Source organism: Erpetoichthys calabaricus, chromosome 3 (genome assembly GCF_900747795.2).
Source record: "Erpetoichthys calabaricus chromosome 3, fErpCal1.3, whole genome shotgun sequence".
NCBI lineage: Eukaryota > Metazoa > Chordata > Cladistia > Polypteriformes > Polypteridae > Erpetoichthys > Erpetoichthys calabaricus.
Genome location: NC_041396.2, coordinates 203,567,068 through 203,594,211, shown reverse-complemented (window position 1 = coordinate 203,594,211; position 27,144 = coordinate 203,567,068). Strand labels below are relative to the sequence as shown.

General features: G+C 37.2%; 1 protein-coding gene across 2 annotated transcripts in view; it reads left to right on the top strand.

The window, feature by feature from the left end:
- Positions 1-27,144, top strand: part of trmt11 (tRNA methyltransferase 11 homolog) — a 106,998-nt gene that overhangs the window by 70,713 nt on the left and 9,141 nt on the right. For both annotated transcript variants that reach the window (XM_051924548.1, XM_028797684.2), the window contains one exon: positions 4,299-4,419. In XM_051924548.1, coding sequence (XP_051780508.1) covers positions 4,299-4,419 — 121 coding nt within the window. The remainder of the gene's footprint in view (positions 1-4,298; positions 4,420-27,144) is intronic.

The window sequence follows — 27,144 nt, the reverse complement described above, 5'->3', positions numbered from 1 at the left end:
TAACTGTATATGCATGGAAATTTACCCTTTTTCTGTAGGGCTATGTAATTATTCCATCCTTATTTACCATATGGCTTTTTCAAGCTGCTTGTCTCAGGCTGCCCTTTCTGCATGTAATACCAGATTGACAGTAGGTTCTTCAGTTAACATCTTCACAAGCCCTGAAAAAATCTCTGAGGTGATAGTACTCAAATATACAGATGACCATGCCATTTTGCACACTTAATGAATGCTCTCAGAACCACTCTGAACTAATTCAGTAAGGCCTATCAAAGCTTGAGACTGGCCCACAATGGAAAACCAATGTCCCTTTCTAAGATGAACCTAGCCCTGCAAATGAACCCTTTGCAATCACTGTTTCCTTCAAAAATAGATTTTTTTTTTTTGTTTCAGGGGAAATTTCGATACCGTGGCAGCTATGCTATACCTGCATGTGTTGTACAAAGCTAGACACCAAGTCTTCAAAATCTGTGATTTGAGAAAGGAAAATGGGCCATGATCTTTAGGGGTAGCTGTATCGTAATTGACCTGTTTGGCCAAGAGATCTGAGCTACTTAGTGCTGTCACCTGAGGACTAAGAAATTCCATTTGTGCTGTCCGTACAGGATTCTACTAGTCAGCCTGGATTGCCTCATCTACTAAATTGTTCTTACTAATATATAGGAGATCCCCTGACAATTTGACTGAAAATGCTCTTCTTTTAAAAAATAAACATAAATAAGATTGGGGAGAATTATTGCAAACCCAGGTATGCCAAGTTAGAAACCTATGCAATCAAACCTTTTGCTGTAATCAAAGAAAAAAATATGCTTCCAGGAAGAACTTAGTTAAATGTTGTGCACTACTGCAACCATGGTATTAAAAGCTTTTATTTTTATTATTTTACAAATTCTTTTTTTTTTTTTAAAAGAGCATTAGTTATAGTATCTTATTAAAGGTGAAAGCACATTCTGAGATGATATGAATTCCTTTAATGTTTTTACCTTGACAAAAGTTGAAATTTCTTTGAGGGTGTGCATATCCAAACTGGTATATTTAAATATGTTTTAAAAAAAGATTTATGTGACTGATGTATTCAAAGATTCTTTCATATCTAAACAGATGTGCCAATATTATTCATTAAAATGGGCACATCTCATATTAGTCTCAAATTCTAAGCCTTTGTATTTAAACCTATACGTATATCCAAAATGCTGCATCCAAACCAATATATGTAAGAACTATCTTATATACATTTACAGCCATTCCATTTTTCACAGATTACAGGTTGACTGTCTCTCTCCAGATGCACAAACAGATTTGTTGAATAAAGTAGTGCTATACTTTGTCTTTCTGAACTTAGTATTTTTATTCATTGCATTAGGTGATGAATATTAAAACAGTCTTTAGTAGTGAGACTTTCAGATTACATTCAATTCATATTACTTTAGTCTGTATAAATCATAGATTAATTATATAAAATATCTAAATAATAATGTGTAGCTTTTACCCTTAAATTGTGTGAATGAGTGTGTGATTTCTTTTCCATACCATTTTTGTACAGCTATTAATCAATGTCTATATACCAGTGAGCACATTTAATTTGAGTGTTTCTGATGGCTTACATTAAAGTATTTTATCAGTAAATAAAGGAGTTCCAAAGTGGTCATCTTAAATCCTCTTGACAGTGACACTATTTATACGAGGGACGTTCAAAAAGTTTCTGCACTTTTTTTTTTTAACTCTATTATTTATCTGCTCCATGGAAGGTTTCTTTCCTTCCTGAGCTGGCCTTAGGACATTTGCGTTATGGTGTGACAGGTACACCGTCCCAGTCAAACTTGTCACTGTCCCTGGTGCAAGTTTGGGTGCTTGATGCCAAAAGCAAGAGCTCAGTGCAGAAGAGGAGATGCGGAGTGATTGATCGGAAGGCAGTGGAAAATCATGTGAAGTGTTCCTGTGCATTACTTCTGCAACTAAAAACTGTTTTGATGCATTGTCACTCAAAAGTGCATTTTTGGCCTTAGGTCCTTATAATGGGTGGTACAAAATGATAAACTTTGAGACTGAAAGTGATACAGCTTGTTCTATAGTATCAATTTGTTGTTATAACATTGTGGCTTATCATCATATTACCATAAATGTGATGTGACTCTTAGTGTTCTGCAGAGTGGTTTGTTACAATGAAATGACCTGTTGGCACAAATGTTAATGTGCAAAAAATTCATTTTATATTGATTTGAAATGTTTTATGTTATTTGCAATTACCAGGTTTAAATAAATACTGTTTTGTTAAATTTGACTTGGTTGTGGTTCCCTCTCTTTTGCATACAAGTTTAAAATTGTTCAAATAGAAACCACTAATAAATATGAAGAAGAATAATTTAATGCAGAAGGACAGCTAGAATTATCATATCAATGTGATTGTATGAATCGAAGGGTTGAATCAAGCATTTATAAAGTGCTTTAGAGGAAATTTCAAAATATCGAGATATATATTGTGTATCACTACATAGCCTAACATATAAAAATAATTTATAGGCAGTATCACCCAGCCCTATATGCACTGAAGGACTTGTTTGTTTTTGCATTAGTTTATATAGGCTACCTGTTGTCATTTGTCAGGGAACAGGCTGACAGGTCAGAAATATCTTATCCAACCTTCACTTCATCTCAGTTATGATCAATAACATGGGATCCACTTTAGCCAGATTTTAAGTGTCATAGCAAAGTGACTGAATACTTGTGTCAGTGTGATATTTCTTTTTTTTATTTTTAATAAATTTACAAAAATTCATAAAATCATGTTTCAGCTTTGTCATTCTGGGATATTGAGTGTTGTTTGATGAGGGCAAAAAATGACAGTGATTTTAGCATAAGCCTCCAATATAACAAAATGCGAAAAAAGTGAATGGGTATGAATACTTTCTGAAGGCAGTGAACTTGGTTTTCTCAACCCTTTGTACCCATAACTGTCATTTTTTGTAAAACTGTAAAATTTAATCCTCGATGGCTTCTTAATAGTACTGTATTATGAGGTTTATTTTTTGTTTCTCTCACAGGAATTATCTGACTTTTTCATGTTAATTTACTATATACAGTAATCCCTCCTCCATCGCGGGGGTTGCGTTCCAGAGCCACCCGCGAAATAAGAAAATCCGCGAAGTAGAAACCATATGTTTATATGGTTATTTTTATATTGTCATGCTTGGGTCACAGATTTGTGCAGAAACACAGGAGGTTGTAGAGAGACAGGAACGTTATTCAAACACTGCAAACAAACATTTGTCTCTTTTTCAAAAGTTTAAACTGTGCTCCATGACAAGACAGAGATGACAGCTCTGTCTCACAATTAAAAGAATGCAAACATATCTTCCTCTTCAAAGGAGTGCATGTCAGGAGCACAGAATGTCAAATAGATAGAGAAAACAATCTCTAGCAAACAAATCAATAGGGCTGTTTGGCTTTTAAGTATGCGAAGCACCGCGGCACAAAGCTGTTGAAGGCGGCAGCTCACACCCCTTCCGTCAGGAGCAGACAAAGAGAGAGAGAGATAGAGAGAGACAGAGTTTGTTTTTCAGTCAAAAATCAATACGTGCCCTTCGAGCTTTTAAGTATGCGAAGCACTGTGCAGCATGTCATTTCAGGAAGCAGCTGCACAAAAGCTTCTCAGCCATCTGCCAATAGCGTCCCTTGTATGAAATCAACTGGGCAAACCAACTGAGGAAGCATGTACAAGAAATTAAAAGATCCATTGTCCGCAGAAATCCGCGAACCAGCAAAAAATCCACGATATATATTTAAATATGCTTACATATAAAATCCGCGATGGAGTGAAGCCGCGAAAGGCGAAGCGCGATATAGCGAGGGATCACTGTAGTAGAATGCTAAGGTCTGTGTGTGTGTGCCCAGTCCCTATGGATTAGTCAGTTTAGTTTTTGTGTGATTGGTTGTTTGGTGACATAATCGAAAGAGGAAGTACAAGTGTGAGAGGAGAGCAAGGTGCCTCAGAATGACAGACTTAAAAACAGTTGTTACGAGATTGGACTTGAAAGAGGGAGTGCTGGTCAAGACAGCTTCAGACACACAAGGATACTAAGGAAAGGGACGGATATTAAACATAGGACAAGAGTAATGTGGTAATTTGGGTGGTATCAAATATAATGTTCTCATATTTTTTCTTTGTATATTTCTATTAGAAATGTACCCCTACAGTTAATCATTTTTGTAATGTTCATTGGAATGATATTAAAACATTTGAAAAATAAACACTACTTTCTGAATCAAGTAATGATATTTATGTGGTTTATTCCTAACAGATATAAGGAAGAAATTATACCTCAGCACCCTTGTCTGAAGCTTATTAGCAATTGTGAACAGATTCTTTCCAGTCATACATCCAGGCGGTTAATAACGATGGAGAAACAGAAGGAGTTTGAGGTAACCATCTGTGATTTTTTTTTTTTTTTCTCTCTCATGGATGTTTCATTTGAATTTGCCATGTTATTTTTACAATTAAAGACTAGTTTACAAATAATTACATTAAAAATTATCTGTCTTCTTTATGGCCTTAATATTTCTCCTGCTTGTGAAAAGCAGTTCAGCTGTTTTTCTTTTTATGGTGGACTGAGGATAGTAATATGAATTATAAAGATACCAATCTCTGTAAGTCCTATGTAGAATTCTAAAATTGAGAATCAGCTGCTAAAAAAATTGTATTTAGACTTCTATAACTTCGCTCAATAGAATATAGTTTATCGTTAACCAGATATGCTTTTTATCAAAGCAGAAAGAATCTACCAAAAATGTAATTCACTGAAGAGCAGTAGTTTGTTCCCAGTATTTATTTCTCATCTTTAACTGATAATCATTTGTAATTAGATTATTTTGCACTGTTTTTCTATTGAGTTCTGTTTACTTATAGATAATAATTATTCACACTCACAGTGATTGTTCTTGCTGTCCGTCAAGGTATAGACCCTTCAGTAGAGGTCTGCATTTCCACGGTTTTAATGAACTGATGATAAAATTCTTGAAAAAATAAATATATATCCATGTTAATTAAAGGACAGATCTGTGTGTCTGTCTGGTTTCTATGTCTCTGTCATTGAAACAGATGGCACATCACAAACATTTGTAGTAATAAAATGCATTGTATTTATCATTCTAAAAGATCATGCATCACAAACATTTGTAGTAATGCATTTGTTTTTGTTGGAATTGTGGAACCCTTCTCCCATGATTGCTCAGTTTAGCTAGGCCCCAGCTCTAGGAAGAGTCGTAATTGCTCCCAACTCATTCCATTTAAGAATAAGGCATCTGTGCTCTTGGAAACCTTCAGCTACAGGGATTTTTTTGTTGACTTCCACAGATCACTGCCTCAATGCAATCCTGTCTCTAATCTCTGCAGGAAGTTCCTTCAAACTCATTGCCTGGTTTTTGCTCTGATGTCATCCTTTGAACCATATATAGATAGGTGTGAGCCTTTCCTAACCATGTGCACTCAACTGAATTGACCACAGGTTGACTCCAAACAAGGTTTAGAAATATCTTGATAATGGCCAGAAGCATGTGATGCACCTGAGCCAAATTTCAAGGGCCATATCATAGGCTTTGAGTTTTGTCAATGTGATACTTCTGTTTTATATTTAATAAATATGCCAAAACATCTACAGTCCAGTTTCACTTTGTCATTCTAGGGTATTGAGTATTGCTTGGTGTGGGTGACAGAAACAAACTTAAATGATTTTAGCACAAAGCTGCAACATAGCAAAATGTGAAGTGAAGGTGTCTGAATACTTTCTGAATCCACTGTTTATAATGTATAGTAGACAATAATGTATATTTAGATAAATACATAAACAAAGCCATAGGTTGCTTTAGAGAATGTCTCACATGATTGTAGTCAGCTCTGCTCAGTATAAACCTAATTTATTTTGACTTGCGCCATAAAATCAAGTTTCCAGTAGGTGATTCTAGGAACACTTAATGCTATGATCAAAGAAAATTCCTGAAGATACTAGAAAAAAGTAGTTGATATCTGTCTGGAAGAGGCTGCAAAGCCATTCCTAAGTAACCGGAACTCAAAAAAACTCAAAAAAAAAAAAAAAAACTCAAAAAAAAAAAAAAGACTTGAGTCATAATTACCCAATGGAACGTGTATGAATAGTTGTGAATCTTCTCATGAGTGTTTAGGCTGCCAAAATGACTCCAACATCTCATTATAAAGTTATCCATACAGTCACAAATGATGCTGAAAAAATCCAAAGAACTGCCGAAGTGTTTGGTTGCAGTCATTACAACAAATGGTGGTTCAAAAATGATCAGGTTTAAGGAGAGAATTTTTCATACAGTACATTTGGTATTTGATAACTTTGTTTATTGAATAATTCGAAAAGTTTACTCATAAATTTGCATTAGAGGAAATCAGAAAGGTAGAAGACAATTTTTCACTGCACTGTATATATTGTAAATACTATATTAAAGTTGTTGAAATTGGCTTTATAATAGAAACATTGATAATACTTACATTTTACATATAAATATGAGATTCTGCTCTATTGTCATGTTTTCTGGCTTTTCTTTAGTTTGCCCTCCTAATATTTTCTTTCTCTTGTTTTTGTAAAGTTTTAACTAACTAGGGGGCTTCACTCACCCACCCCGTGTTTGGTTTACCGGATATACAATACAATTTATTTTTTGTATAGCCCAAAATCACACAAGAACTGCTGCAATGGGCTTTAACAGGCCCTGCCTTTTGACAGCCCCCCAGCCATGACCCTCTAAGAAGACCAGAAAAAACTCCCAAAAAAAAATCCTTGTAGGGACAAAATGGAAGAAACCTTGGGAAAGGCAGTTCAAAGAGAGACCCCTTTCCAGGTAGGTTGGGCGTGCATTGGGTGTCAAAAAGAAGGGGGTCAATACAATACAGTACAATACATAGAACAGAATAAATCTTCAATACAGTATAAAAATAAAAATTCTAGAAGTACGAAGTAGAATTTCACATTAGATGATATCACATAATATGATTTGGATTTGTTTTAAGTCCTGGAGACCTCATTCATTAAGCTGCCTCCCCCATTTTGCCATTCCGCTAATCCGATGAAAGGACCCCTCATTCCCACATCCCCAGTCATCAGGGATGACTTTACCTTAGGCAAGCAATCTACAATTTAAAGAGATTGTTATTTTCTTGGGAATTGTTACATATGCATTATTTTCACTTTTACTTTAAAAACTTTTGTAAAAACAACACTTGTCCTTTATTTTCGGCCACATGCGTGGTTACATCTTTTTCTTGCCAGACATATAATACTGCTCGTGTTGTGAAGGGGGGTGGGGCGTCTGAATACACGCTAAGGATATGTCTTTGGATCATTTGCTGTCTTTCTGCTGCTTGCGATCTGTCTCTTCTGCCTGTCGCATGTTGTTGTTTTAAGAGCTGGGAGCACATGATGCTTGTCTGCCAAAAGCAATCCAACAACTGCTTGGTTAGAGGTCTGTGGACTTCTTTAAAATGATAGCTCACTGCCTGGTCTCGCGTGACGTTGTAAAAACAATACTTGTCCTTTATTTCTGGCCCCAGGCATGGTTAAATTATTTCTTGCAGGACGTATAACGCTGCTCGCGTTGTCGCTGGGGGATGGGGTGGGGTGGGGGGGGGGGGGGGGGGTGCTGTCATGCTGCCCTTCGATCTTTTTAAAGCCTGTACAGCTGCTGTCCTTTTTGCTACGGCCCTGGGACAATCTCTTGGCACCAAGTCTCATGTTTATGGTCCCTGCAAGGCGCACCGTGGCAAGTCTCTTTGGTCTCGCAGGTCTTTTAAATGTCTTCCGAGAAGATCACGTATCGTTGCATTGCTTTTGCTTTCCAGGACAGGATTTTCTTTTTATAATAGAGAGACAAGTACAGATTTAAAGCACTCCCCAACCAGCACTTTATAAGCAAGGTGATCATTTATGATGTAATTGTTTAGTTGTTAAAAGTATACTGGATCCGTCTTTTGTGCATCTTTGTGAGCTTTATATTTTACTAGCAAAATACCCGCGCTTTGCAGCGGAGAAGTAGTGCGTTAAAGAGGTTATGTAAACATATATGTACATAAACATATATATATATATATATATATATCTACATATACACATATCTACATATACATATATATATACATATATATATATAAAATCTCTAAATCCCCGCGAAGTACTGCTTTTAAATTTTTATTAAGAAGAAAAGAAAACCTTTTTAAATTGAGGGAAAATATACCAATAACAATTTGTTAAGGATCTGTTTTTTTGTGAAGCTGCCTTCACACAGCCTCTCCGCTGTTTTATAAATGAACGCCATATAAGGTCTTCCTTTTTCGTTGCTTCGCCAACGGAAGCAGTCTTTTTATTTAATCCACGGGTTGTCCGCTGTTTTTTTGTTAGTTTATTACGATTGTTATAGTTCTGTTTGTATACCACGTTGTCAGTTCAGCACTCCGGTTGTAATATGACCAAGCTGTGCAAGCACACTCTTGAGAATGCAACGTATAGTTGTACAGGAGAAAAGCAATCTTGCCTCAAATCAATGGCAACCTTTTGTAGGTCTATGAACTTAATTTAAACTTTAGGTTTACACGGTGCTTTGTTTCCGACGTGCTGCATTCTGCGTGCTGTTAGCTAAGACCCGGTACTTAAAAGTTTCTCGCTACAGCAATTTTTAATCCGTTACAAAGTCATCCAAAGTGTCATTTATATCTCGTGTCTTCTCATTAAACTTGTATCTTGCGAATATGGTATTGCAAACGGCAGCGGGAGCGTTTCTCATTAAACTTGTATCTCGCGAATATCGTATTGCAAACGGCAGCGGTAGCGTTTCTATAAACTTAATTTAAACTTACGTTTTACACCGTGCTTTGTTTCCGCAGTATCGAAGTGATCACTCGTGCTGCATTCAGTCAGTTCACGTGAGCTGCTCTCTTGTGCCTTCTCAATTGTGTAATGAATGTTTTCTTCAGCACTCTTTGGGGCTCTTCCTTGTTTTCAGTTCACGTGATTACGTAGGAGACGTGATGACGCGATACGCGACTCCGCCTCCTTCATTACAGTATTTGGACAAAAAAGAGGTTCCAGTTATGACCGTTACGCTTTGAATTTCGAAATGAAACCTGCCTAACTTTTGTAAGTAAGCTGTAAGGAATGAGCCTGCCAAATTTCAGCCTTCCACCTACACGGGAAGTTGGAGAATTAGTGATGAGTCAGTCAGTCAGTGAGGGCTTTGCCTTTTATTAGTATAGATAACCCTTTATGGCTTATTGCATTTTATTAACCCCAGATATCCATCTTTCTGTCTATCTAATGTTTTCATTTTTTAATGATTTCTATTAATCACCTACAGTAAATCTGAACAAAATAGTCAAGAATATACTACTACTTCCCATACATGTACATACTATGTCAAATAAGATTAAATTATATTAGTAATTAACATTCCTCTCTTGCCCAATTTGAAAAGCATTGCTGACAAAACACCACATATACAGCATTTACTCCTGTATATTAAGATTGTGAAAAGCTTAGGGAACCATCTTGTTTATGTTAATACTATATATGATTAATTTTGATTTAGTTTTAGCCTATATGTAGTATTATATATGTAGTATTATTTATGTATATTATCAAGTCCCAAAATCTTAATACTTTTAAGTAAACTACTACAAATACTTTATCCTGCACATCTAATGAAACATTGGAAAACTGTTTGTCCCCCTTTAGAAGTAGCCAGTGCTCACAATTCTCAATTTAGTTAAATGATCTATATCGGGGAGCTTTTATAATCCAGTTAAATGGTATTGCATGCTACCTTCACTGTTGAATATATTTGGCAGTTTTTTATTAGCGCTTTAATAGTTTACACAAAGAGAACCATTTTCTGTACCTTTCTATACCTTTTTAGTAGCACATAAATATATATGTTTGTGTATTTTTCAATTAGTATCTGCAGAATTTTTTTTTTATCATCTTATAGGACTTTTAGTATTCATTTTGTATGTTTCATTTCAGCTCCTAAAAAACATCTTTTTGTTTAATATGGTATCTAACATTTACTGTTATCCCATTTTATTCCATAATATTCCATTAAAAAAATTACTTTTTTTTTGTTAAAAATTTCTGTTACCATCTTGTCAAAGCCGTCCTTTGCCATTGAATATGGTTTTAGGCTCTTTACAGCCACGATCTCCTTATGTAGCTTTAGTGTTCATTAATCATTAGCTTATGTGGCCATATGTTAAAATTATAATTAACAGAAAGGCTGTTTTGGTGCAAGATGTTTTAAGTTTCCTTTATTTTACTACAGTTACCTTTTAAATGTTCCATTTTTTTCTGTTTCATAATATTAACAGTTTTAATGAAATTGATGTGAAAGGTCTGTGTTGATTGTTAACTGTTTAGTGAGGTCATGTGTTGTTTTGTTTAACTACAGATGTCAAGAGGGATGGACGAAAAGGAATTCCCCTAATTTTAGCCAATAGCTATCTTGGGTACTCCTAGGCCACTTAGCAACAGTATCTGTGGAAAGTTGTTAACACATCCTCCTGATAATTCAGCTTCACTTTAGCTTTGCAGTTATTACTGTCCAGTTCTTATTTAAGTGGTGTATTGTGTTTCGCCTACAGTGTAACAAAGTAATGGCCCACCAGCTGCAGATAAATCATGTTTTAGTAAATATTTAAGTTTCTAGGTCATGATTTTTTGTTAAGTATACAAAATAGAGTAAAATTCTTACTTTTATGCAACACATCACCACCCTTTGATGCTATGTTTAGCAAGTAGTACTAGTCACATGTGGACTTTTTCTTGAAACCTCTCAACTGTTTTTTACCCCAAAATATACTGTTTTTAATCATGCCACAATGTGTAGACACACTATCCACATGTATGCTTTCACATGTGAATTTGTGCTGATCTCCTATTACTTGATGAATCTTTTAAAAGAGAAACAAAACCTCATTTGCCATCTTTAAAATCATATTAACAGGGTAAAGTAATGCACAGATATCAATATTTCAGTCTGTATATTTGTGAGACTTTCTGAACCTTTAACATTTTTTATTAAGATTATTTCTGAGGAGTATGACACAAAAGCTCATCTGGCATAGATGAAAATAAAAATGACGTTTTTTTTTTTTTTTTTTTTTTTTACATATTACTGATGGCAAAGTACATGAGGTAAAAAAGTAAGGATGAAATGTACTTTGAGCATTGGTAACATACTAGAATACAAACAGTACAATAAAAAACAACTTCACTCTTAATGCTGTGACATTCTTGCTTGTTAGCTGTTGTTATAATTAGCCTTTCTGAAGATGAACCTTTCTTCTATCAGCTTAAATGGAGTTTGTCAAATGGAGCCAAAATTAAACTTTAAGCATTTCCAATTTTGGAATAAAACGAGTAAAATGTAAATGCCTGATAATAAGAGAGCACTTCTTTTCTATACCTCAAATGTATAAAGACCAGCATGGAAAATATCTGAAACTGCCTTTTAGAAGTTGTCTACTGATACTCAGATACAAACAATAAACTGCTTAAATGAACCTTGGATAGAGCACCACAGCTAATACTGTGGGGATCAATGTGTTTCAGTTAAATGCCTGATACAATTTACGTAATCTAGATAAGAAATTTGCTTCACTAACATTCCTTAGAGTTATTAAAATCCATGGAAGTTCTTGTCTGTCAGAACATTTTTGTATTCTCACATTCCTGAATTAATAACCACTGCTACTACTTAATAAGATGAGGACAAAAAAAAAGATAGCTGGTGAGGGTGATCCAGAGCATTACAGGAATTTTTTCCCCCAGAAGTTGAATATCATGGAGACCTTGTCAGATTTGAACACTGTATGTTTTTTCCTTTTGTATGATTGTTTAACAAATTATTTTAAATATGAAATTATGTGACACAAGTACAGTAATTTGTAATAAAAATTTTGATATTGTTTGTGGTGGTTCAGCATTGGTTTCTATTCGCAGCTTTTTTGTCTGTAATTTTGGTACGATCATTCTCCAGCTAAAAACACAGGGAAAGTTAAATATTAAAAAATGTAATTTTTGTAGGAGTATTGCTTTAAGGAAGGAAGAAGCTAAATAGTAATAAACTGCCTGTAAATAAAATAAAATAAACGGGCAAAAGCTTTGTTTAAAGGAGCTAATGTCATACTGCGGATATAGCCTATGCTCCTTGCATATTTCTGAATTTAACAACAAAGTTCTGCTTTAATTATATTGTTGATATTAATATCAGTAAAAGCAAATGTAAACTGAGTGTTAGTGGAATTTAAAAAAAAAAAATAATAATAAAAAGCCAGATCAGTTGTGACTGGCTAGTTTCCAGGATTGTTTAAGAAAAGAATGCTGACACAAACTCTGTAATCTAAAATAAAATGATCAGCTGGGCTCTTTTTTATTTAATTTTTTGCATAAGCTAAAATGTCTGTGCCTTTTTTCCTGTTCTTTATACATTCTCAAATTATTGATGACTGCTCATACTTTACTTAACGTCACAAAATAGACTCGGGCTAAATGATATGGTTCAAGTCAGTTTTGTGATATCCAAGTGTAGCTTAGATTATTGCTAGATAGAAGAAATTTGTGCTCATGATTACATAGTTAAATTTCATTGAGTTGTGGGATATGTTACATGTATGACAGTGTCATAGTATACAAATGACTTACTGCTTGGTACTGTAAGCCTCATATGCTACTTGCCAGCCTGGTTACATATGTATTGAATACATAAAAAAGCATACATTTATGTAAGAGCTCATATAAAAGATACAAAGGAAATTACTACTGTTGTAGTGGTCATTAATATTGTTAGTTATATTTTCTCTGCTTCATTGCCCTGTATGCAGCTGTACAATGCTGTGCCTTATCATAGATAATAATTTCCAAGACTCATTGAACAAAACTTGGTATATATATGCACCTATTTTGTGGCCCAGTACATGTTATTCCATTGTGACAGGCAAGTATTTTACAAAGACAAAAACATTTCAGACAAAGGAAATAATAATGTTAAAAAAAAACAAACAAAAAAAAAAAACCAAACAGAGCAGTTTTCCTTCATGTACTACACGTTGTCTGCATGATGACACAGGTTATTTAGAAACTTCAGTGTCAGTATAGCCTCATTGTTGTATTCTTAAGTTTATGAAAATTTGCAGGTCCTTTATAACGAATACCAGCTTGTACATTTGTTAGTTTTTGGTTGCCTTTGCTTTACATGAATGTATGTTAATTTACAAGCCGACGTAACTTTAATGCCTAATTCTGGCTCTGTATTTTACGTGGTTTCATTATATTATGATATCTCACACGTTGTCATTGATTACTCTTAATTGGCTTAATGTTGGGCTGTGTGTGGACACCCTGTATTGGCTTTGTGACTTCCACAAGGATTGCAGCTTCTTCCTGTTGCTGCTGAGATAAGCTTCAAGTTTGTGCTGTTAACAAAATAAGTTAAAAAAAAATCTACACAACAGGGTGCCATTTCAGCACTGCTTACACTAACTAATCTCATCAGGAGATTGCACCAAGTGTTAGAATTGGTGATAGGGCTTTGTTGCATCATGAGCATCCTTGAGACTTTAAATGCCAACTCAATATGTGACATGAAAGTGGTGATGATATGCCTGAGGGAACATATTGGTAATGATCTTTGTTTTGTCTTGGTAGAGTAATATATTGCTCTACTTTCCCCTGTTGTATTATTAATATGTAGCCTTTGTCAGAAAGCCTAATCTCACAGACTTACCACTGTTTATAAGGTATTATTGTATATAACTTATCCCCACCTTCCCTTCTATATCTATAGGCAATTAGGTGTACTAAAAAGCCAAGCAGGAGTTAAGTTATACATAAAACAATGTAATATTGGTAATTTTCATAAATAATAACCATATGCAAAGTACATTTGAATATCGGCAACCATACAACCTGATTAAATGGTGATATGTAGTTCAGGCGACACACAGACTTGTAGTTACTTAAATGTCTCTAGTTAAGGCATCATTGGTGCTCAGCTTTCAGCCACATGTCTGTTCAAAATGGCTGCTAAACTGTGCTCTTCATTGTGTTGTCTTCATCATCACAGGTTAGCAAGAGAGATACTTCCATCATATGTTTGTTGGTAAGAGAGAGATTGTGAGGTTAAACACATACATTTATAGATGTTCTGTCCAACCCCTAGAGCCAATAGGACATCATGGTACTTAAAGGCCTCTGAGACAAGCCAATTCCAGACAGCCATACCTCAGACCAATGGGGGAATAGAACATCTTCACACCTGCCCCCAAACCATATGTTAAAGTACACCTTAGCCTACTTGCGGGGGATAGAAATGACTTTAGCAAAGAAACACTCGGCAAACTGGTTTAAGACACATCCCCCAAATCCTGTCGTAAAATTCAAACAGACCCATCCCTGCTTTGCCTAAATTACAAATAAAGACATACAAAATATTTATCAAGTTATATGTAAAATCTCACATCACAACAATCTTAAATGATGTAATATGCAGTACAAATTCAGTATACATGGGTCATATTTGGTATTGAAGATGCACACTTCATATAACAAATCCCTGCATTTTAACTCTATATGTGAAAAAAGTCAAGTCATCAAGTGCTTTACATCTGTCAGTATTTATGACAGATGGGTGAAAAGTGATGGTATGGTAATCCAGTAAATATGTGATTGTATCTTCTATAACATGACATTTAAAGGGAAGTAATTCTACTTTTTGTGTGCATTGCTAAAGTCTGTTCTCTCACTCTTCCTGTGTGGGACAGCAGTTGTGAGAGTGGCGGATATTATTATTAGTGTTACTAGGGGGCTTTGCTTGCCAGCCATTTCACGTCTCTGCTGCTCACGTTGTGAAGGGGGGGCTGAATGCACCCCAAGGAGACGTGGTCGGTCCTCGGAAACCCCCTCTAAATGACGATACAATGGGAAACAAATAGTTTTTTGTTTTTTTTTAACCTCCTCTTTGTTCGATCAGCTGCTGGCTTACTGCTGCTGCGGTGCCGCGTGATCTGCATCTTGCATGGCGCTTTGAAAATTTAAAAACCTGTACAGCAGCTGTCCTTTTGTCTCACTGCCTTGTCACTCTTCTCCCCCAGACATTCTTGGCTCCTGTGGGGGTCTCACTCCTGAGGTGCACCCCTATGAAGAGGAAGATTTTCTGTTCTTTTAATTGAGAGACGGAACTGTCCTCTCTGACTACACACGGAGCTTGATTCACTCTTGAAAGAGACTTATGTTTGTTTGAAGTATTTGAATCACGTTTCTGTCTCTAAAATCTCCTGTGTATCTGTGCAACTCTGTGACCAAAGCGTGACAGCATATGTGGATTTTACTTTCACCACACAACAAATTTTTTAATTCTCGTGGATACGCCTTTTCATTGGTAAGAAACACTACTTTTCCCTGATGGCAACACGAATTTGACGATCTTACAGTTATTACCAAGTAATACATTTTTTAAAAACTAGGGGGCTTCGCTCGCCAACTCCCCTGGCTTGCGCTACACGCCAGCCATTTCACGTCTCTGCCGTTCACGTATGTGGATTTCACTTTCACCTAACAACAAATCTTTTAATTCTTGCGTATACACCTCTTCATTGGGAAGAAACACTATTTTGTCCTGGTGGCAACATGACCTACAAGTCTCCGACTTAAAGTTTAAATCCGCACAATATATTCCATCTCTTTTTCGTGTTATTTCACTGAGTAATAATTTCCGTTTGTTTGCACTAATGTGATCTTTACTATCATTTTTTTGAGACTTTCGAATTTTAGTACTTTCATTATCTCTAACCTGCTCTGCATGTGTATCGCGCCAACGTTTTTGAATTCTTTACGATGTTCTACTTTGTCATCTACGCTTTTGTCTTTTATTTCCGGCCCCCGGGCGTGGTTAAATCTCTTGGCACAAAGTCTCGTCTCGCAGGAAGTGAAAGTGTCTCTCTGAGAACGTCTCGTTTCTCCTCCGAAGATGTTTTTATTATAATAAGAGATTTATCAGTTTCCCAAATATCCTTAATATTGTAGCCAACTGTATGCTGTGTGTAATATTACATTTTACTGAAGTATTATAATATGATATGAAATCAAAAACTGGGAGGATCACTGTAGATCATAGACAAAATGACCCCAAAACCAATTCCAAGTTCTGCAGCTAGTCACAAAAGGTCTTTTTAAATCTGTGCCTCCTCAGGAGAATTGCTGGAGGTAAAATCTATCCAGTCTGTTAGAAATATTTTAAAATGAATTCAGTTCCCAGGACTTTTTATGTGTGTGATTTGGCAAGAAAGCTATTTAATGCAGGAGTGTGCTCTATAATTCAATGAAATGGGATTAGCATGGATGTAGTCTGAATATGTGATAGACTCAATCCATGTGTTGTTGAAGTTGACTTGGTGTCCTTCTATTTTCTTAACTATAATCAGCTGTGATTTTAACTGGCAGTGAAACTCTCTTCCATTGAATGATCTCTTGCCTAGCTTTTCATAAGGGACAAGTAAGCTCACAGTTTGGTAGTACACAAGCCTGTGTCTTGTTATACTGTGACCAGGACCCAAACTAAAAACAGAACAGAGTGCATTGTCTTCAACTTACAGGTCATGTTTTTGTATCATAGACTTAACTAATAAATTAATTTATGAAATAAGTAAATTTTCTTTTTCAAAAACACTCAATAATGGTGAAAAAGAAAATCTTATAAAATATAAGTTTTTAAATAGTATTTTTTAATCTTTATTGTCTACTAGAGCCTTCCAATTTTTTTTTTTGTGAACTTTTTTTGAAATTTTGTACACATTTCTGCCAAGAGCATTTTTCTTATGTATTGTAAGTCAAAGCCTTATTTGGTGTTTTCACATTAGAAAGACAAAAGCAGGTACTTAGCTACTAAAATGTAAGGAAATGTATAAATGTTATTCAATGCCCATACAGGGGTACAGGGAATTATTTTGAAGCTTGCTGTCAAGTTATTCCAAAATTTAAGGCCCATGTAGCTAAAGGCAGCAACACCAAATGTTATTTATCCCTTTATTTCAATAATAGGCTTTGTCTATTAATGTGAAACAATAAACTGTCTGCACTTATATATTCATGGCACCATTAACAATCACTGGATAATACTTGAGAAAGACAAGGACACAAGTTAAATATACTATACCATATAATGTTACATATTAAATGTAAGAAAAAAAATATTTTTTTAATAGTGAACATTTTATTGACAGGTAAAAATCACAGTAGACATCTTCTAATTTATTTTAATTGAAACTTGAAATTTTAATTATGTTCTCATAGCTCCTTATAGTAATAAAGTAAAGTTTAAAATGTAGGATGTTAAGCTAAAATCAGCTACTAATATAGGAAAAGAGAACAAACTTCTACTCAAGAGAAATTATTACGCCTGGGTATATGACTAGTAGGGAAAGCAGAGCTAAAGTCTTTATCACCTAAAACAGCTGGTTACCCAGCTTCTCTCTGAGCATTATGCAGTGTACTACAGTGCTGGATGGTGTCAGTGATTTTGACTGAATAAAATTAAGGTCCGTTCCAAATGATGCTGATATTTCCAAGTTACTATTGCCTATCTTTTTTTAAAGGCCATTAGGAATAATTTGAACAAAGTATGGATAACATTGACCACAGGGCACTATAAAGAGAAAAAGTGTAAAATATGATTTGATAACAACAACTGACAATATTATTATAGGGTAGCTTGAACAGTTTCATATGTAGCCCTTCAGAAGTATTTTATGCTAAATCAATGAACCTTGGCAAATTTTAATAAGCGGAGGTTGATGCTGCTTCCCTGATTCTGATAAAGAAATCATTCCAGACTTTATTGACCTATATGATTAAAAAGATAAAATACAGTACAGACATACTTAGTACATGCAGTATAAATTGCAAGTAAACAAACTAGGAGGATTCTGCAAAAGTAAAAAACAATTCATAGAATACAGGAGTAGGTTGGCAATATGGATTGATAGTACACTGGTAACATTTGAGTCAGTTAGACAGTAAAAAGTTGCACTTTAAATAGATTAAAAGTGCATGGAAGAGTAAGAGGGTTTTCAATCATATGTACATTAATATTAATAATAATAATTCTTTACATTTCTATAGCGCTTTTCTCACTACTTGACACAGCTTTACAGATAAACCTATGAAGAAAACGTTAAAGGGAAAAACCTTGTGCTAAACTATTTACAAGGTTAGTCCAGTTAATATTCGGATAGTTAAAGTCCTCCATTACTATAATATCACCTTGTAAACTTACTTTTTTTGCATTACTAACAAGGATGTGAATTGAAAGTACTATCTGCATTAAAGGGGGGGTGGGCTATAAAACACTCCTAAAATAAAACCTCTTTCCCTAATGCCTTCCAGACAAACCTAGACATCATTAAGATGGTGCTTATCGTCTAACTAAAGAAGACTTACATTTTAATTCTATTTGACATAAATAGCACCCCCTTCTCTTCTGTCTATCCTTCCTAAAAATGTGCACCCATCTATGTTATACTCATCCCCATCTTTATTTTTTAGAAAGTATGTTATACTCATCCTGATCTTTGCTATTTAATCAGTAGGACTTTGAGACAGATGTCTTAAGATCAAAAATGGAAACTAAGGAGAAATTCATTGTTGTGAAGCTATCGTTTGAAGTCTGGAATATGACCATGTTCTAAGTAAAATCTGTCGAGATCCAATTGTTGACGTGCTTTGAGAAGTGAATCCTCTTTTTCAGGGGAATTCTACAAAATAATAAAGAAATATGGAAAGAACATTACTGTATGTCTGTTGAAATCTATATTACTAAACGACAGTTAATTTATGCACGGCGGATGCGGCGGACGCACCGAAGCGCATGCGCACTGCGGTGCGCCCCAGAGTCAAACGCAGCGGCTTCCCAGAGTCAGTAGGTGGCGCCCACACAACACAACCTGTACACTACACTTGCTCTAATCCACTGTGCCAGTAATATAGTTCACATAACGGTCACAGACTCTAACCCAGCGGCTTCCCAGACTCAGTGGCTGGGACACGAACACCACAACCTGTAAACTAAACTTGCTGTGCTCCACTCTGCCAGCAGTCGGTGTCAGCAAAGGCAACGGAATCACGTCTCCACAAAACGAAACTGCCTTAGTACAGATATGCTTATTTAATTAAATGACATTTCCCCAGACGCACCCACCCTCCATAATATGTCATCCATCCAAATATTGGACAGAACAGAAACTGATTGCCATTCTTGGATTTACGATTCTCTAGAGAATCGCGGGCTTACTTGTAAACTTAGAAATGCCAGGGAAAAGGGAATACAGAAAGAAACAATGAGTAATTGAAAGTGAAATTTTACTGAGGACAAACAAGAACATTTTTTGAAAGACAGTATTTTCCGGCATAAGTAGTACAAAAAAAATCTGATTCTGATGAGATCAATGCAACTATATTTAAAAGAAAAGTGGAGTGTTATTCCAATTATCATTTAAAGAGAATATAGAATAAATGAGGCAAGACTTCTCTTTCAGTCATAAGAACTGTGTGGATGCAGCTATTGGCAAAACTATTTTTATGGAGCTGTGTGGAAGCAGGATTATATATAGAGAGAATAACTATATCTTAATATATGTAAATGAACTGAGAGATAAGTTTACACATACAGTCATATGAAAAAGTTTGGGAACCCCTCTCAGCCTGCATAATAATTTACTCTACTTTCAACAAAAAAGATAACAGTGGTATGTCTTTCATTTCCTAGGAACATCTGAGTACTGGGGTGTTTTCTGAACAAATATTTTTAGTCAAGCAGTATTTAGTTGTATGAGATTAAATCAGATGTGAAAAACTGGCTGTGCAAAAATTTGGGTACCCTTGTAATTTTGCTGATTTGAATGCATGTAAGTGCTCAATACTGATTACTTGCAACACCAAATTGGTTGGATTAGCTCGTTAAGCCTTGAACTTCATAGACAGGTATGTCCAATCATGAGAAAAGGTATTTAAGGTGGTCAATTGCAAGTTGTGCTTCCCTTTGACTCTCCTTTGAAAAGTGACAGCGTGGGATCCTCAAAGCAACTCTCAAAAGATCTGAAAACAAAGATTGTTCAGTATCATGGTTTAGGGGAAGGCTACAAAAAGCTATCTAAGAGGTTTACACTGTCAGTTTCAACTGTAAGGAATGTAATCAGGAAATGGAAGGCCACAGGCACAGTTGCTGTTAAACCCAGATCTGGCAGGCCAAGAAAAATACAAGAGCGGCATATATACAGGATTGTGAGAATGGAGGTGATCTGTGGGTTGTCTGTAACCAAAGACCTGCAAGAACATCTTGCTGCAGATGGTTTATCTGTACATCGTTCTACAATTCAGCGCAATTTGTACAAAGAACATCTGTATGGCAGGGTGATGAGAAAGAAGCCCTTTCTGCACTCACACCACAAACAGAGTCACTTGTTGTATGCAAATGCGCATTTAGACAAGCCAAATTGATTTTGGAACAAAGTGCTTTGGACTGATGAAACAAAAATTGAGTTATATGGTCAGAACAAAAAGCACTTTGCATGGTGGAAGAAGAACACCGCATTCCAAGAAAAACACCTGCTACCTACTGTCAAATTTGGTGGAGGTTCCATCATGCTGTGTGGCTAGTTCAGGGACTGGGGCCCTTGTTAAAGTTGAGGGTCGGATGAATTCAACCAAATATGAACAAATTCTTCAGGATAATGTTCAAGCATCAGTGACAAAGTTTGAAGTTACACAGGGGTTGGATATTCCAACAAGACAATGACCCAAAACACAGTTTGAAATCTACAAAGGCATTCGTGCAGAGGGAGAAGTACAATGTTCTAGAATGGCCGTCACAGTCCCCTGACTTGAATATCATTGAAAATCTATGAGATGATTTGAAGCAGGCTGTCCATGCTTGGTAGCCATCAAATTTAACTGAACTTTGTATGGAAGAATGGTCAAAAATACCTACGTCCAGAATCCAGACACTCGTAAAAAGGCTATAGGAGGCGTCTAGAGGCTTGTTATATTTGCAAAAGGAGGCTCAACTAAGTATTGATGTAATATCTCTGTTGGGGTGCCCATATTTATGCACCTGTCTAATTTTGTTATGATGCATATTGCATATTTTCTATTAATCCAATAAACTTAATGTCACTGCTGATATACTACTGTTTCCATAAGGCATGTCATATATTATCCAGGTCCTGCAGATATCTCCTTTACAACATTAGGAGAATCCGCCCCTTTCTCACTACAGAGGCTACTCAGCTTCTCGTCCAGACCTTGGTCATCTCTAAGCTGGACTACTGCAACTCTCTGCTGTCTGGAATTTCACTAAAGGCAACACGACCACTTCAACTGATCCAGAATGCAGCTGCAAGACTCGTTTTTGATATTCCCAAATTCTCGCACACTACACCTCTGCTGCGGAACCTGCACTGGCTCCCTGTGGCTGCCCGCATCAGGTTCAAAACCCTAACACTTGCCTTTAAGGCCAAAACTGGAGCTGCACCACCTTACATATCAGCACTGGTCAAGCAGCGTGTCACTTCTCGCTGTCTCAGAACATCAAGCACTGCACGTCTCGAACCACCCTTACTTAAAAGAAGAGGACGACATGCATCAAGACTCTTTGCAGTGTTGGCTCCTCAGTGGTGGAACGAACTTCCTCTTGCTGTACGAACAGCGGAGACCCTCACTGTCTTCAAACGTCGCCTGAAGACACACTTCTTTCAACAGCACTTGGACTAAAGTCCCCATACTTTTTTTTTCTACCCTTTTTTTTTTCAAAAAAAAAAAAAAAAAATTTTGTACTAACTTACTATTTTCTTCTAGCAGGGTTTTGTATACAACTTGGTCAGCGGTAACTTGTTTAATGACAGTAGATTTAATCCTAGCCTTAAAGACTGAAGAACAGTCGTAGACTACTAAGCACTGTTGTAAGTCGCTCTGGATAAGAGCGTCTGCTAAATGATGTAAATGTAAAATGTAAATGAAGTTACTACTTTGAAAGCTCAGCCAATGATAAACAAAGATCCAAAGAATTAAGAGAGGTTCCCAAACTTTTTCATATGACTGTATAAGTGGCATATAGGGACTTGCCTCTAAGAGCACAATAACTATGAATAAGTTGGATTAACCTTTCCAGAAAGCCTCAAAATTATAAGAAAATGTGAGCAAGAAAAGGTTATGAAAAAAAGTAAAAATATAAAGTACTAGCCAACCCGCGGCGTAGCATACGCTGCATAATTATGTATTGATGGGTGAACACTTCCTGAAAGACACAGTTGTCCAAATGTGGTTGGTTTTGAGGATACGACTGTAGATGAATGAAAAGATGTAACTCTGGAGAGGGCGACATACAATACAGCGTTTTACACGCTGCATACAGCGATTCACATCGAAATATAGACACTGCTAAGACCATGGAATACCCCTCGCAAACTGTTTTACACGCTGCATACAGCAATTCACATCCGCGACAAACAAATTGTTTTACACGCTGCATACAGCGATTCACATCCGCAGCAAATATGATTCTTCTTAGATGGTGCTGGTGCGTCCACCCTCACTCTCGAAGCATACACACTGCCTGGTCATGTGACTGCTCGCAAGAGCAACTAACAGAGACCCACCCACCAACTGTAAGACCATGGGATACCCCTCGCAAACTGTTCTACACACCGCATACAGCGATTCACATCTGCAACATGATTTTTCTTAGATGGTCCTGTCGCGTCCACCCTTGCACTCGAAGCATACACACTGCCTGGTCATGTGCCCGGTCGCAAGAGCAATTGACAGAGACCTGCCCACCAACTCTTAAGACCATGGGATACCCCTCGGAAACTGTTTTACATGCTGCACACAGCGATTCACATCCGCGACAAACGAACTGTTTTACACGCCGCATACACCGATTCACATCCGTGACAAACATGCCTCTTCTTAGATAGTCCTGCCGCGTCCACCCTCGTTCTCGAAGCATACACACCGCCTGGTCATGTGCCCGCTCGCAAGAGAAACTCACGGAGACCTGCCCACCAACTCTAAGACCATGGTGTGTAAAACAGTTTGCGATGGTGGACGCGGTTGTGTGTCATAACCGAAAAGAATACAGTGGAACCTTGGTTCACGACCATAGTTCGTTCCAAAACTCTGGTCGTAAACCGATTTGGTAATGAACCGAAGCAATTTCAACATAGGATTGTATGTAAATACAATTAATCAGTTCCAGACTGTACGAACTGTATGTAAATATATATTTTAAGTTTTTAAGCACAAATATAGTTAATTAAACCATAGAATGCACAGCGTAATAGTAAACTAAATGTAAAAACATTGAATAACACTGAGAAAACCTTGAACAACAGAGAAAACTAACACTGCAATAGTTTGCGCTATAGCGCCACCAACCGCTGGCTAAAAACACTTTTTTTTTAATAAGTTTTAAGCACAGGGAAAAAAATGAACATTTGAAACAATCCGTAATTTAATAAACCACCAAGAAAAGTAACATTGCAACAATGCACATTACGAACCGATTGCTGTAAACAGAAGTGAAAACCAAATCAAGCCCAGTGCATTCTTTAACTGCCTTCCTACCTTATGAGTCCAGCCCCCTCTCTCTTGCGCTGCCTGTGTGTGTGCGTCTGTCTCTCTCTTGCGCTGCCTGTGTGTGAGCAGGTCTCTCTCTCGGGCTGCCTGTGTGTGTGCGTCTGTCTCTCTCTGGCACTGCCTGTGTGTGTGCGCGTCTCTCTCGCGCTGCCTGTGTGTGTGCGCGGCTCTTTCACGCTGCCTGTGTGTGTGTGCGTCTGTCTCTCTCTCGCGCTGCCTGTGTGTGTGTGTGTCTGTCTCTCTCTGGCGCTGCCTGTGTGTGTGCGCGGCTCTCTCTCTCGGGCTGCCTGTGTGCCTCTGTCTCTCTCTGGTGCTGCCTGTGTGTGTGCGCGGCTCACTCTCTTGCGCTGCCTGTGTGTGTGTGCCTCTGTCTCTCTTTGGCGCTGCCTGTGTGTGTGCGCGGCTCTCTCTCGCGCTGCCTGTGTGTGTGCCTCTGTCTCTCTCTGGCGCTGCCTGTGTGTGTGCGCGGCTCTCTCTCTCTGGTGCTGCCTGTGTGTGTGCGCGGCTCTCTCTCTTGCGCTGCCTGTGTGTGTGCCTCTATCTCTCTCTGGCGCTGCCTGTGTGTGTGCGTGGCTCTCTCTCGCACTGCCTCTGTGTGAACTGAGGTTCCACTAAGGTTGACTAATGAAAAGTCAATGTGGCTCAGAGGTGCATGTGGAGTCTAGCAGAGACGAACGTGAATGACGCCCGGTGTTGTGAGTTGCTGCGTCCGAGTTGGTGGGCATAGCTCTGCGAGTTGTCATCGTATCCAATTGTCTTAGAGTTGGTGGGCGTGGCTGTCTTGTGTGTTTTCCATGAGTGGCTACTTGTGGGCGTGGCTGTCTTGCGTGCTTTCCATGGGTGGCTGCGTGCTTTCCATGGGTGGCTACTTGTCGGCGGCTTAGTGAATTATATATATAGATACCAGTAATGAATGCTTACCCAAGACTGCAAACCAACTCATGTATCCGACTGAAATACAACTCAATGGAAGTGTGTACTAACTAAAGGAACCTGTCTTGTCACTCTGTTACATTTAAGCCTGAAGACTACTTATCCAATAGGCTTCTCTACATAATTGACAATTATTGTAATCACTGTGCTGTGTGTGCTTTCATAGCCCCTAGTACTGTAAATTTTAAACCTGTTATTGTATGTTGTGCAAATGTAAAGTGAAGACAAACTGAGTGTTTAATGGAATGAGTTCTAATATTACTTTTGTGTTCCAAAATGCGAAGAACAAAAAGCTTTTCCCACATACATAGAGGGCAAGGGCAAAGCAGTGAATACATAACCCTGTATATACTGCAACTAGAGTGATGTCTTAATGGTAGGGCCAGAATTAGTCATAATTGAGTTACCCTTCAGGACACTTGAATACCAGCTGCAATGGTTTTAATGATTGAACAGGACTAGAAAGAGGCACAATGAAAGCTGTCCAGAGATGGTTTACTACAAAGTCCATAATATTCCATCCATAAGAAAATGCAAATAGCAGAGGTTCTGAAAAGATGGGATTAAGGTGAAGAATGTGCCAGTACTTTAATATAGCAAGGCGGATCCGATTAGCCTGTGTTGAAAGCCTAAGATTACACAGAAGTCTATTGGTTTTGTTTTTTTGTTGTGCAGTGAAAAGTTGATTGACACATGCAATAAAGTATCGCAATCAGTGGGTCTTCTAACTAGTGAGAATGGAAATGAATTATTGATAATTAACACCATGATATCTGAAAAAGAGAGAGGTTAAAATCATAATAAATGAAAAGGACAAATTAGTATCACAATGGTTGATATATTAATGAAAATGTAAAAGAACCTCCAATTCTCCAGATAAAAAAAATGTCATCTATATAGTGTAACAAGACAACTGTATATACCATGTGCTGGTTATCTTTGGAGTATATATACTGTTCTTCAAAAATGAGCAACATAAAAATTTTCTATCCTCAAACTAAATGCAGAATCCATTGCAACTTCTTTATGCTGATGATAGAAATTGATTATTGAAGATGAAAAACTTCCTTTTTCAATGCAAAATTGGTAAGTTGTTCTGGAGCTTTTTTTCATTCCTTTTATTACAGATGAATATATCTGTATATTTTTTGTATATTAATTTTTTCCATATTTTCCCTTTCTTATATTGTTTGTATAAATCAATGGGTTTCTTCATTATACATGTATTCAATTGTTTGTATATACACATTGTAAAAAATAAACAGAACAACATCCAAGTTTTGGTGCACTTTGCGGCCAACCCCATATAATTTTAACTAAAGCATGGGGAAAAAAATGAGTTATACAGTGATCCCTCGCTATATCGCGCTTCGCCTTTCGCGGCTTCACTCCATCGTGGATTTTACATGTAAGCATATTTAAATATATATCGCAGATTTTTTGCTGGTTCGCGGATTTCTGCGGACAATGGGTCTTTTAATTTCTGGTACATGCTTCCTCAGTTGGTTTGCCCAGTTGATTTCATACAAGGGACACTATTGGCAGATGGCTGAGAAGCTACCCAACTTACTTTTCTTTCTCTCTCTCTTGCGCTGACTATCTGTGATCCTGACGTAGGGGATGTGAGCAGGGGGGCTGTTCGCACACCTAGACGATACGGACGCTCGTCTAAAAATGCTGAAAGATTATCTTCACGTTGCTACCTTCTGTGTGCAGCTTTTAAGTATGCTGCACGGTGCTTCGCATACTTAAAAGCTCAAAGGGCACGTATTGATTTTTGACTTTGTTTCTCTCTCTCTCTCTCTCCCTGCTCCTGACGGAGGGGGTGTGAGCTGCCGCCTTCAACAGCTTTGTACCGGCGGTGCTTCGCATACTTAAGAGCCAAACAGCCCTATTGATTTGTTTGCTTTACTCTCTGTTTCCTTTGAAGAGGAAGATATGTTTGCATTCTTTTAATTGTGAGACAGAACTGTCATCTCTGTCTTGTCATGGAGTACAGTTTAAACTTTTGAAAAAGAGACAAATATTTGTTTGCTGTGTTTGAATAACGTTCCTGTCTCTCTACAACCTCCTGTGTTTCTGCGCAAATCTGTGACCCAAGCATGACAATATAAAAATAACCATATAAACATATGGTTTCTACTTCGCGGATTTTCTTATTTCGCGGGTGGCTCTGGAACGCAACCCCCGCGATGGAGGAGGGATTACTGTAGTGCATATATGAGTCGTTTCGACTTTTGTTTTAGGTAGACTGTCTTAAGAGAGATTTTTATTCTACAGCACCATCTTCTTTTTTGGCGGAGAATTACCACCACCTAAGACTTTAAGCTGTTGTCCATGAACACGCATATGATGAAATAGTGTTTGCCCAGATCCATCAGATTGGGCGTCATGAGCCGTGAGATCATGAATCATGGAGTACCTTGACGATGTAAGACTTTGAACTGACAAGGCTGAAGGTCTAAAAACTACCTGGCAACATGGGGATTCGACTCTTTGTGCAGTGCCCTCCACTATAAAGGAG